Source organism: Ctenocephalides felis, unplaced genomic scaffold (assembly GCF_003426905.1).
Source record: "Ctenocephalides felis isolate EL2017-DRISC unplaced genomic scaffold, ASM342690v1 CF-g0.4_SCAFFOLD_03572, whole genome shotgun sequence".
Lineage (NCBI taxonomy): Eukaryota > Metazoa > Arthropoda > Insecta > Siphonaptera > Pulicidae > Ctenocephalides > Ctenocephalides felis.
Window position 1 is genome coordinate 45,407,383 of NW_020539726.1, and position 13,897 is coordinate 45,421,279.

The 13,897-nt window shown below is 27.7% G+C and overlaps 1 protein-coding gene across 1 annotated transcript; it reads right to left on the minus strand.

The window, feature by feature from the left end:
- Positions 1–1,598: 1,598 nt before the first annotated feature.
- Positions 1,599–11,105, minus strand: LOC113387946. The gene is made up of 3 exons (XM_026625326.1): positions 11,005–11,105; positions 7,207–7,444; positions 1,599–1,786 (listed from the first exon to the last, which is right to left on the minus strand). The coding sequence occupies exons 2-3, from the start codon at positions 7,442–7,444 to the stop codon at positions 1,674–1,676; spliced, it is 351 nt and encodes a 116-aa protein (XP_026481111.1). The 5' UTR covers positions 11,005–11,105; the 3' UTR covers positions 1,599–1,673.
- Between the last annotated feature and the right edge of the window lie 2,792 nt (positions 11,106–13,897).

Here is a 13,897-nt window from a genome sequence, read left to right on the forward strand (position 1 = left end):
ACATCTTATTAGACTAATAATAAGTTATTGAAACCACAAAAATGTTATTGATGCAATTTTGAATTTCATGATGTTCTCAGAAAATTAATGTAACTTCTTAACCGATTTTAAAGCTTTGAAAAACATTCAAATCCTATTGATAGACGATGATTTAAACATCTCATTGTTAACCAACCAGGTCTAGTAATTTTGAAAAATAAATATTTATAATATTATGATTTATAATAATTTAAAAACCATTTTATGTCAAAATCAAGAGTATTTGTTAATATTACCAATATATATGAATCTTTTAATAATATGCATACTTTTTTTTATGATTTTAGACTCTTACTAGACTCTTTTTCCTAACTTCCCGTAGGGCAAGTTATAGTAATCGCAAAACAATCGAAAATGAAATTTTTTATATATCTTTACGTTTCAGAGGTTTCTGAATATTTTGGCATGGCCGCATGTTTATGTGTATGTGTGTGTGTGTGTGTTTGGATACAAATTTTTGTCGACGATTTCGGGAACACCGATCAGCCGATTTAAATAATTCAAAAACATTCTATTCGTATTGATAAGGAGACGTGCTGATTAGTTTTTGGCGAAGGTAGGCCTAGCCATTCATCAGTTTTTTAGAGAACGGAGCGTCCGATTTAAATAATTCAAAAAACATTTTACTTGTATTGATAAGATAAATAATTGATCAAATTTTCATGAAGGCAGGTCTAGCGGTTTCGGAGATCTAGTGAAAAAAGTAAAAAAAAATGCCATTTTGCGGTCAAAAATGATCATTAGACATATGCACATCAAATTATCAGATATTTTATAGAGATTGTAACAATAAGTATGAGTTTTGTTTACATCCCTATGGGTTCCGTAACAATGTTCCGTTAGACGGCGACGCGGCGCTTACGCGCTTTGACATTTCGTCTTTATGCAGTTAAAGCAGTACGATTGCTTTGAAAAAGTTCAGAATTTCCAAAATATGTCAAAATAAAGAAAACATTTTTTTTTCAATAAAATTTTTTGTTCAAAAAAAGGATTTTTTTGTCAAATTTATAGTTTCTTAAAAATCTAATTTTTTCGAAGTAAAAATTTTTCAAAAATGTTAATCGTTTTTAAAAAAATAATAATTTTTGGTACGGAAAGTTCCAGCAATTTGCCTTAAGGCACCATACCATGCGCCCCACTAGTTTTTTTTATTTATTTTAAATTTTTATACTTATCATATGGATTAATTTATTAATTAATTGCTATTTTTCTAAGCAATTTATTTATAAAATAGTCGCTGTTCATTTATTTTTCTTGGAGCAATTTCGCCGGTAATTTTTTTCTTTACCAGATCGTCTCCTTTAATACCTTCCTATCAATATGTGCATTTATCGCTTCATTTTTTACATTCAACAATCAATTCCAGGAAATTCGTAGTGTAAACAATATTCTGCCCTCTTTGCAAAAACTGATAATCGATAAATCAACAATATCAATACATTCTTAAACGTACATTAGATTTTATTAGAAAAATATTTACAATTACAATTACATTAACGGAAATAATTTATTTTTTTGCATTTTTATATTATTCATAACTGTTTTTTTGATCTTGATTTGAACTGATACGATGTGGTTAAAGTTATAAATAAATTTATGAATTTATTAAAAGTCTTGTTCGTTTTTCAAAATGACTACTTGACTTTCTTCTTTTCCTTGTTCTTTCTCTCCTCCTTGGCTTTCCTTTTTTCTTCGCGCATTCTGTCTTTGTACGTCAGAGATTTGTATAATTTGTTTGCGAAAAATGCTGAAAAAAATAAAAAATATTAATAGAATTAATTATTTAGATTTTATATTTTATTTAAAATAATTTTTTTATTTTAGTCTTGTTTCTTATACTATAATACTATAAAATCTTATGTTATAAAAGTATAATTTTTGTTAAGGAAGTAACAATACTAAAATAAATAAAAAATAACGATATCAGTACCAAATCCAAGGACATAGTGCTCCAAAATTATAATTAAATTATAATAAAAATTATAATTAAATTTTGGAGCACTACATCAAGTAAAGAAAATAAGATTTAAAACCTTTTTTGGTTTTCCAGATGTTTGACACACAATTTTATGTCATCATCAGTGAATACACAATTTTGAAATAAAAAATTGCGAAAGATCTGTTAAACTAACGTTTCTCAAAAATTTGTTTTTTTTGTGCCTTTCGAGATTTTATTTATGTAATAATAATAATAAATATAGTAGTCTGCCCGAAGGCAGGTTCATGATGTAAAAGCACCACAAATCAATAATTCTCTTTCTCTCTCTTGTTTATTATTGTGATTTTTATAATATAATATAAATTTTATAAATTTGCAAACAATTATTAAATATACTGAAGATGAGAAGAGAATCATTTGACCAATGTTAATGCAAAACCAATGTAATTTAAAATTGTAACTATATTCTAGCAAACGTTTCGTTGCAAATTTGTGTCATCTTCAGTGCGATAGATCCAAATAATTTAAATGAAACACAATGAAAACCATTATTATTTTTAACTATGAAAAATTATGAATAGACGATATTGAATTTTTAAATGAGCAAATGTTAGCTTTTCTAACGTCCCTAAGAGAAGTTGACGTTTTCGCCAGAAAATCCAATTCGCAACTTTATCTATTCTCAACGTTTCAAGTCGTTCTGAATCGTTTGAGACCGGAATTGTAAAAAGTGTGTGTGTGAATCAAAAATTTTCATTTGTCAACGTTTTTTGAAAACATCTGCATCGATTCAAATATTCAGAATCCATTTAATGGAACTCGATAAGAAACTTGTGTTAACAAGTTTTGGACGAAGATGGGCCAAACCCTTTCTTTATATTTAGCACATGAATGCAAATTTTTTTGCAAGAGTTTTCACCAAAAACACTAAACTGTTTTTAAAATTTTTTAAATCGTTCGAAATATATTAGTTGAGAATTGTGCTGATTAGTTCTTGGTAAATATCGGTCGGGCCGTTTCTTTGATTTTGCTGGAACTTCACTCGTTGATACAATTCATAATTTTAATGAACATCTTTAAATATTATAGGCCTACGGAAAGTGGTTTAATTATAAAAAATCATCAACATTTGAATAATGGGTGAGATTTCAACACATAGCGTTGTTATGGCAAAGCTATCTTATCCTTTTTTCTTGATACTAAAAACCGTAAAAATGCTATACATTTGCTGTGGGGTCAGGCGTATTTTACATATAAACAAACCTAGAAAGAATGTTATCATAACAGCATCTTTGTGAAAAACGACTGATAGTATAGTAAACGGATAGCATTTTTACAGTTTTTGGTACCAAGAAAGAAGGATGAGATAGCGTTGCCATGGCAACGCTATGTTATCGTCTAAGTTACCGCAGAATTGGCTGCTTATAGAGAAGTTCATACAACTTGCCTTTAGACTTTACACTTTAGAAAAGTATTTTAATACGCAATATTACAAACCTAACAATCCCGCAATCAACAGCAAACACACGAAAAAGAGCGCGTAACTTTGAAAAATCGACATTCTGACTTGCGACACCAAATCGCCTTCGACTTCCTTAAATTTCTCTCTCAATTGCGATTTTATTTTATCTTTTATAACTTTTTTCTCTTCGCCGTCTAATTGATAGAATTTTTCCATTAAATCTTTTAATTTTTGTGTAATATTTGAGGCTAGTTCTTTGCCTTCGTCAGATGCTAAAAGTTTTGCGATTCCTTCAATTGTTTTGACGAATTTATTTTCCTCATCATCATCGGTGAATTGTTCGAGAAGTTCGTTTTCGTCAGCCATAGTAAAAATACACGATTTATATTAAACTAATCGTTTTTGATCACAAATTTGACAACTGAAATTATGCAAAACAACTACACACTTAGTAATCGAATTATTATTTTGTTTATTAACTATTATTTTATTTTTGTACGGTTATGTTTTATATTTAATGTGTTTTTAATTCAAGTATGACTTTTGTACTAATCCAAAAGACTTTGATTGATTAGGTAATAAAAAATTCTGAATAGATTTTTTATTGTATAGATTGTGTTCTTATCAACGATAACACGTATCAATTGGTTGTTTTGTGATAAATTATTTATAACTATATTACACGATGTAATATCTAGTGTTTAAAATCACAGAAACATAAAATTTTTGTTGTAGATAATTTTTAACTTTCCATAGGGCAAGTTATAGTAATCGCAAAAAAATCGAAAATGAAAATTTTTATATATCTTTACGTTTCAAAACCTTCTGAACATTTTGGCATACCTCAGAAAAAATGGATGTGTGTGTGTTTTGTATGTCCGCATTTTTTCGTCCACGTTTTCGGGCGCACGGATCGACCGATTTGAATGGTTTAAAAAACATTCGATTCCTATTGACAGGGAGATGTGCTGATTAGTTTTTGACAAAGGCAGGTCCAGCCCTTACGGAGATATGGAGCAAAGAGTGCAGAAAATAGAAATCGAGTTTTTGAGAGAACGGATCATCTCATTTGTATGATCCAAAAAACATTCAATTCGTAATGAGGGTGAAAAGTGGTTATTAGTTTTTGGCAAAGGTAGGCCCAGCGGTTTCGGAGATACAGAGCTAAATGCTAACTAGCTGTAAGTGGAATTCTGTCTTAAGGCAATTAAGGCATCGTGCCTTAAGGCAAATTGCTGGAACTTCCCGTGCCAAAAATTATTATTTTTTTAAAAACGATTAACATTTTTGAAAAAATTTTACTTCGAAAAAATAAGATTTTTTAGAAATTTTAAATTGGACGAAAAACTATTTTTTTTTGAAAAAAAAATTTTTTGAAGAAAAATTTTTTTTAAAAAAAAAATGTTTAAACAATTTTTTTTATAAAAATTTTTTTTTGGAAAAAATGTTATCTTCATTTTGACATATTTTGGAAGATCTGAACTTTTTTTCAAAGCAATCGTACTGCTTTAACTGCATAGAGACAAAATATAAAGCGCGTAAGCGCCGCGTCGCTGTCTAACGGAAAAACATTGGTACGGAACCCATAGGAATGTAAACAAAACTTAAACTTATTGTTAAAATCTCAATAAAATATCTGATAATTTGATATGCATATGTCTAATGTCTAATGATTATTGTTGACCGCCAAATGTTATTTTTTTTTAGTTTTTTTTACTAGATCTCCGAAACCGCTAGACCTATCTTCATGAAAATTTGATCAAATCTTCATCTTGTTAATACAAGTAAAATGTTTTTTGAATTATTCCAATCGGACGCTCCGTTCTCTTAAAAACTGAGTTACCGTTTTTGGCCCTTTTTGCCCCATATCTTCGGAACGGCTAGACCTGCCTCTGACAAAAACTAATCAGCACGTCTCCTTATCAATACGAATCGAATGTTTTTTGAATTATTCAAATTGCTTCATCCGTGTTCCCGAAATCGTCGACGAAAATTTGTATCCGAACACACACACATGCACGTACACACACACACACACGCACACATACATCAATTTTCTCCTAGGTATGCCAACATATTCAGAAACCTCTGAAACGTGAAGATATATAAAAATTTTCATTTTCGATTTTTTTGCGATTACTTACCCTATGGAAAGTTAATTATAAATAAATCAATTTATCATCTCCAGAACATTAACAATCGTCATTTCATATCGAATCAAATTCCAAAAAAAAAATAGTTGCCAAATTTACACAAAATTGAAAAAGTGCTCCCGCATAGTCACAGTCTAAACGCATTTGCAAATAATTCTGTGCGACATTTTCACTTATACTGTGCTCAGCTTGGCGGCATTTTCACATTTTTCAATAATTTTCACAAAATTGGAAAAGTGCTCCAGTACACAAACAGTCTAAACGCAATTGGGTAAACATTTGTACCAGAGTGGCGCTTAGACTGTGCTTAGCTTGGGTGATTTTTTGAATTTTTAATCCAAAATTACAAAAAAATTTTTTTTAAAAAAAAATTAGAAACAAATTTTTTTTTCTCCAAAATCAATTATTTTGTTGAAAAAAGCAGAAAGTTCTTTGAATCATCTAAATCGGACGCTTAGTTCTCTCAAAAACAGCCATTTTTTTTAAATTTAGCTCTGTATCTCCGAAACCTCTGGGCCTACCTTTGCCAAAAACTAATCAGCACATCTCCCTATCAATAGGAATCGAATGTTTTTTAAACCATTCAAATCGGTTGATCCGTTCTCTCAAAAACTCGCTTTCTATTTTTTGCACTCTTTGCTCCATATCTCCGTAACGGCTGGACCTGCCTTTGCCAAAAACTAATCAGCACATCTCCCTATCAATAGAAATCGAATGTTTTTTAAACCATTCAAATCGGTTGATCCGTGCGCCCGAAAACGTGGACGAAAAAAAGCGGACATACAAAACACACACACACACACACACACACACACATCCATTTTTTCTGAGGTATGCCAAAATGTTCAGAAACCTTCAAAACGTCGAGAAATGTAAAAATTTTTGATTTCGATTTTTGGACGATTACTATAACTTACCCTACGGGAAGTTAAAAAAATGGCAGTTTTTGAGAGAACTAAGCATCCGATTTAAATGATTCAAAGAACTTTCTGCCTGTTTCAACAAAATAATTGCTTTTGAAAAAAAAAATTTTTGTTTCTGACTTTTTTTTCAAAAAATATTTATGTAATTTTGGATTGAAAATTCAAAAAATTACCTAGGCTAAGCACAATCTAAGCGCCACTCTGATACAAATATTCACCCAAGTGCGTTTAGACTGTTTATGACGGGGAAAAACTTTTCCAATTTTGTGAAAACTATTGAAAAATGTGAAAATGCCGCCAAGCTAAGTACAGTATAAGTGAAAATGTCGCACAGAATTATTTGGAAATGCGTTTAGACTGTGACTATACGGGAACGCTTTTTCGATTTTGTGTGAAATAGGCAACTATTTTTTTTTTGAAATTCAATTCGAAATGAAATGACGATTGTTAATTTTCTGGAGATAAATTAATTTATGATTTACATTTGATTTGCTCAGATATAACAAGATCGCAAAAATAATGAAAGTTACAGTATTTGTAATAATATATTTGAAAACGTTTAAAATTTCTCGAATATTTCATTACGGTACGGGAAGTTCCAGCAATTTGCCTTGAGGCACGATGCCATACACCACTAGTTATAAAACAGATTTAATTAAACATTGTTCTATGTCTATCTATTCTCCTTACCGAAAACTGATACTATAATCGCCACCATGGCCAACATGAACAAGACTTGTTGAAATGTGACCCCAGTAGCCCCCGTGGTGTCCTGAGAAGCAGCCCTATTTGCCTGTTGAAGCAAAGAATCCCTCAGGCTCTGTTTGTCTTCCTCGGACATGTCCATTCCTTCTAACATTTTTAATAATTCTTCACCACTTGGCAAAGGTTGTCCATCTTGGCCGAATTTTAGTGCTTCGTCAGCCATCTGGGAAAAATATAGATATAGACAATAGATAATGGATAGTAGATAATAGAAACTAATTTTGTTAGGGCTAAAGATAAGTTCATTAACATAAAAAGTAATTTTAAAGTTCATTATTCAAATAGGAAAATAAGATGCTGCTGAGAGGCAAAATGACTCTTAACATAAGGGAAAAGGTGACTCTACTAAAGAAGAATAAAAGAACTTTACCAACAAGCAAACTGAGTCTCGTCCTGGGCAAAAAACCTGTAAAATGCTACATTTGTATCTTATGGATCAGAAACAAAAAGTTTATACATCTCGCCTTTAGTTTTTAGACTTTAGAATAGTATTTTCCAATGGACAATGGGTAAAAATATTTTTTTCAGTTATAACATTGTTGGTCAACTTTACCTGTAGCTAATTTTTGTTGGCTTTTCTTAAAATAAGAAAAGCCAACAAAAATTAGCTACAGGTAAAGTTGACCAACAATGTTATAACTGAAAAAATTATTTTTACCCTAGTTTTAGGTATAGAGTAATAATATTTATTATTTATAATTAATAATAAATTTTCTAATTTTTTACAAATATTTTGATAATATGCATATACTTAATATTTACTAAAGTTAACAATATTCTTATAGGATTCTTGATGGAAACCAATTAGATCTTGTATAAAAAAATATTGGTAAAAATTGGATAAAAAAGTTGGAAGGACCAGGATAAAAATGATAAAAAATATAATATAATGTAATAATATAATATAATATAATGATATAACAATACAATTCACAAGGTAAATAATTACCAAAGAAGAAATTTGTGAAATATAATAGCAAATTTTAATATTGGAGAAAAAAGTAATAAAGGAGTAAATAAAAGGTGAGTGAATAATAATAATATTAATAATTTGACGACTAATCGTGGCAGTTTAAATTTATAAATAGTGATTGAATGTTGTTTTATAATAAATAATTTATAATATATCTTGGCCATGAAATTTTATCTACAACAAAACTATTTTTTCTATATTTATAGATTTAATTGCTTCAATAATGAGTCTATAGATTACAAAAGTATTTGCGAATATTTTATATGAAATTAATTTTATAAAATATTTATAAACAAAAACTATTACAAAATTATCTGAATTTCATAAAATTAATTTACTAACAAAAATAATCTAATATAATTGTGTAAAAACTGTAAAATTTGTTTATAAAATACACTGTTAATTATAAAGTTATTTTATGAATAATAACTTTTATGAAATAATTAGGAATCCAAACAATTATTTTAAAAACAACAAATTAATCTAGAATTCATAAAATGCAATGTTTAAATATTTGAAACAAATAGAGTGTGTAAAATATGTTATAAATATAAAAAATGTGGAATAAATATTCTTGCAATTTATATAGACCAGAACAAATAGCAATAATTTGAATAAAAAATTTATTTTGTTAAACAAATTAATTATTGGAATTATTTTTGGACTTTTATAACATAAATTTTCAGTTAACAAAATAAAATATTTTCAATATACTCTTAAGAATGACCTCCAGTTAAAAATTTAAACATATAATATTGTTCATAATGAAATTAATTTTAAAATGAAAAACGAATAAACATGTAAAAATTATCAGTTTTGATCATTGATATAATAATACTAATAAAATTAAATTAAATTTGAAATGTAAAACAACAAACAAAACCATCAGTTTTGGAAAATGTTTATGATTAAATTATTTAAAATTTAAAATTAAATAATAAATTACATTTGAAATATAAAAAGTATTCTCATATCTGATAATTGTTTAAAATAATATTCAGAATATAATTAAACTTAAAATGTGAAAAGTATGATAATTGTTTATAATAATATTTGGTATTTAATTAAAGTTAAATGTAAAACGTACTATCAGTTTTCGTAATTGTTTAAATTAAATTATGGGAAATATAAAATTAAATGATAAATTAATTTGAAATATAAAAAGTACTACAGTTCTGATAATTGTTTATAATAATTTTATTTAAATTTAAATTAAATTTGAAATGTAAAACGTACTATCAGTTCTGATAATTGTTTATAATTAGATTAAATGTTCTGAAAATGGTTATAATATTATTAAATAAATTTGAAATGTAAAACTTACTATCAGTTCTAATAATAATTGTTAAAATAAAAATATTTGAAAAGTATTACAATTTTTAATTAATTATTTTAATCAGAAATACTAGTGTATTTCAAGGAAAAAATAATATGTTATAATAAAATAATTTTGAAAAATTAATAAAAAAAAGTATTTCTGATAATATGAAATAATTAGTACTGATAATTTTATAATAATATTATTTCAAATAAAATAAAATTTCAAATATGAAACGTACCTATTATCATGCAATACTGATAATGACATGTGTAGCAATTGACCACGTGTATTATTTTTTACATATGGATACAATTTCAATATTGTAAAAAATACAATAATTAGATTTTACAATAACACTCTTCTACTTACAAAAAAGTTTTGTAATAAATTGAAATAAATATATAATAATAATATTGGTAGTAAATATAATTTGTATACATTTAATAATTAAATAAATTCTGTACAAGTATTGAAATAATATAAAAATACTCAATACATTCTAGAATAACATTTTTTAACTACACCTAAGTCTGTTTTTACACGGAGATTGGTTCCAGAAGAAGCCGTGTAAAAAAAAACGTGTAAAAAAAGACATTGATCTTATACAAAAATGGGTGATTAGTTCCTAATCTCTAAACTTATTAAAATTAGTAAAATACAATAATTTTAAGAACAAGAATTAAATTAGTGCTATTCACATTTGCTTTGACCAGTAAAAATTGTTTGTACGCGCTAAAGTGGAATTCACTTAAATCTTTAAGCTAGTATTCGCAAATTTCGATACTATCGACGTTTTCAGACTTTTTTCTTTCATAAATACTTTTTGTGACAATTTTGACAAAAAAATTTAAGTACATAAAATTTCAAATCGTGCTAAATGGAATAAAATCGTGTAAAAAAATTAAAAATATTGAATTTTCAAACCGTGTTATATCAAAACCGTGTACAAAAAGACCGTGTAAAAACAGACTTAGGTGTATATCTGTTTTATGAATGATATGAATTGTTTAAATTATTAACTAATACTGTTATTATAATGACTTATTATAAGATTTAAGACTTATTACAGATTCAAGTCCTCATAGTAATAATATTATCTTGCAAAAAAATAAAAGAAACTTTTCGACATACAATCTTAGGTCATCTTCAGTTGCTATAATTTTTTTTTTGTTACAATTTATTTTTTGTTAATCAAGACACTATAAAATTTGAAAAAACTCAGAATATAGATTTGAATAAAATATAATGGCTAATAATAGAGATAATAAATATAATTTACATTTAGTGTGCTGAAAAATATTTTAGGTTCTCTATATTAAAGGTACTCTATATTGCATTAAATTAACACTGAAGATGATACAGGTATGCATGTAGAAACGTTTAAAAAAATTCTTAAAATTATTTTGTAAATATATATCATATCACTTACAGCGTTGTTCTTTCAGATAGTTTATTCCAACAATCAATGAATTAATCAATTAGTTAATTAGTAACAATTAGTTTTTCTATTTCAATAATAATATGACATACGTTGGCAGTTTGCTTTACACGTTGGAACTTGGAACTAAATACAAAACAACGCTGGCACTCATTTGGAATAAACGGTATCTCTCTCTCTACGTGTATGTTTTTAGAGTGTGTGTGTGTATGTATGTATGTATGGAACTCATTTCACATGTGTGCGAGTATGAAGAAAGTGTTAAAAGTTCTCAACATGTTAGAGGAAAATAATTAAAACTAATGGTGCATGGCATCGTGCCTCAAGGCAAATTGCTGGAACTTTCAGTACCATAAATTAAAATTTTTAGAAAAGCTTTGAAATTTTTTAAGAACTGAAAGAAATTAGATTTTTGAGGACTTTTTTTATATATAATTTGACGATTTTGAACTATTTTTAAATAATTTGATGTTGCGTTGCATAGTTGTTCAAAGACGAAATATCGAAGCGCATTAGCGTCGTGTCGCAGTCTGACGAACATAGGTACAGAACCCATAGAAATGTGAACAAAATTTATACTTATTGTTAAAATCTCTATAAAATATCTGATAATTTGATGTGCATATGTCTAATGATCATTTTTGATCGCCAAATAACATTTTTTTTACTTTTTTTTGTTAGATCTCCGAAACCGCTAGACTTGTCTTTATGAAAATTTGATTAGTTCTTCGTCTTGTTAATACAAGTAAAATGTTCTCTTAAAAACTGTCTTACTGTTTTTGGCACTTTTTGCCCCATATCTTCGGAACGGCTAGACCTGCCTTTGCCAAAAACTAATCAACACGTCTCCTTATCAATACGAATCTAATGTTTTTTGAATTATTCAAATCGCTTCATCCGTGTTTTCGAAATAGTCGACGAAAACTTGTATCCGCACACACACACACACGCACACACACACACGCACACACACACATACACGCACACATATATCAATTTTTTCTTAGGTATGTCAAAATGTTCAGAAGGGTTTGAAACGTAAAGATATATAAACATTTTTCATTTCGATTTTTTTGCGATTACTTTAACTTGCCCTACAGGAAGTTAATTACTGGCTCAAGGCAATTGCTGGAACTGCCGTACAGTAATTAAATATTCTGCAAAATAAAGCAATTAATGATCAAAAAAATTTATCAATTAATATTAACAATTTTTTTCAAATATTCAAAATATATAATATAAATACTGTAATTTCATTGTTGTATATTATAAATCTAATATAATATAAGTGCTTATATTTGAGCGAAGAACTTTATCTATGTTTTTCTTCAAGAACGAAAACACAATAAACAACACGATCACACAGCAATATGCTTTTTGAATCCCCTATCGGATGTGCCATTCTCTAATTATTTACATTTTTAGCTCCATATTTCCGAAACTCCTAGATCTTTCATCACAAAATATAAAATTGCCTAAACTAATCGAAAATGAAAAATTTCATATATAGTAACGTTTCGAATATTTCTGAACGTTTTGCATATCTTAGAAAAAAATGAATGTATGTGTTGTGGTTTATGCATGTGCGGATACAATTTTTTATTCACTATTCGAGAGCATAGATCAACCGATTTGATAGATTCGGATACTATTGATGCGAAAGAAAAAATGCTATTATGGCGGTCGAGACTCAAATCAGATATTTTTAACAGTCTGGATGAACCGACATAAATCTACATATTTCAAGAACTTCAAAATTTTCAAAAAAAAAAATTCAGTTCCCAAAAAGTCTCCAAGTTTTCAAAAATATCATTATCTTTAAACAAGGCATTTTTTTAATTTGTTTAAATATTCAAATTATTAAAAAATGTTAAAAAATTCAAAATTCTCAAAAAAATCAAATTTTTCATTTCTGAACTTTTAAAAATTTTGAATAACGGCACGGAAAGTTCCATTAATTTGCCTTATGGCACGATGCCATGCACGACTAGTTTTCAAAATTGTGTAAAGTGCTGAATGAAGACACACATTCAGTGTCGAAACGTACATTTTATTTCGACTATTTGGCTGCAAATAATTATTAAGAATATGTTTTAATGTCGAACGGAAGATTCTTAATCTTATTTGTATTTGTTTATATTTATTATTAATTTATAAAAAAAGAACAGTTTTAGAATCCGTGACCATCTCCTCGCACTTGTCTACATTGATAACTGTATCTTTCGTTCAGGTTGTTTTATTTTATTTTTATTCCATTTTGCATACGCGAGCAACTTTTACGCTTTAATTGTTGCCTCCAATTACATTACATTATTTCTAATAATTAATAAAATACATAAAAAATATTATTTTGACCAAGAAAATGAACATTCTATTTATTCAATTGAATATTTTTGTACTTGGCAAAGATATGAATCGAAATTGTTTATTTATAACTTTTTTTACAACGTAGTTATATTTACATATGTTGTTTTTGTATTTATTGTATATTTTATAAATATTATTTGTAAGGTGTGTTTTATATTTTCAGGAGCATTTAATATGTAATCCGACTGTCAAAGTAACTTTCAGCTGATATCAGAAAGCAAAGGTTGAAGGAGAAAATTTTATTCGAGAATAAATTAACCCTCCGTCGGTCGGCGTGGTCTGGCCAAACTTTTTTCGACTTCAATTAAAAAAAAATACTTCTAGTAATCCTATCGACTTGAAATTTCTTGGCTTTTCCTAAAATTTCATTAGCTGTCGATCAATGAAAAAATCAGGACGAAAAAATGTACAAGGATAATTTAAGGATATTAACCTTTTTATACTTCGAACGGTCGGAGTGGTCTGTCTAGACCACCCATACATTTTGTATGAAATATACGCTTTTTGATATATGTAA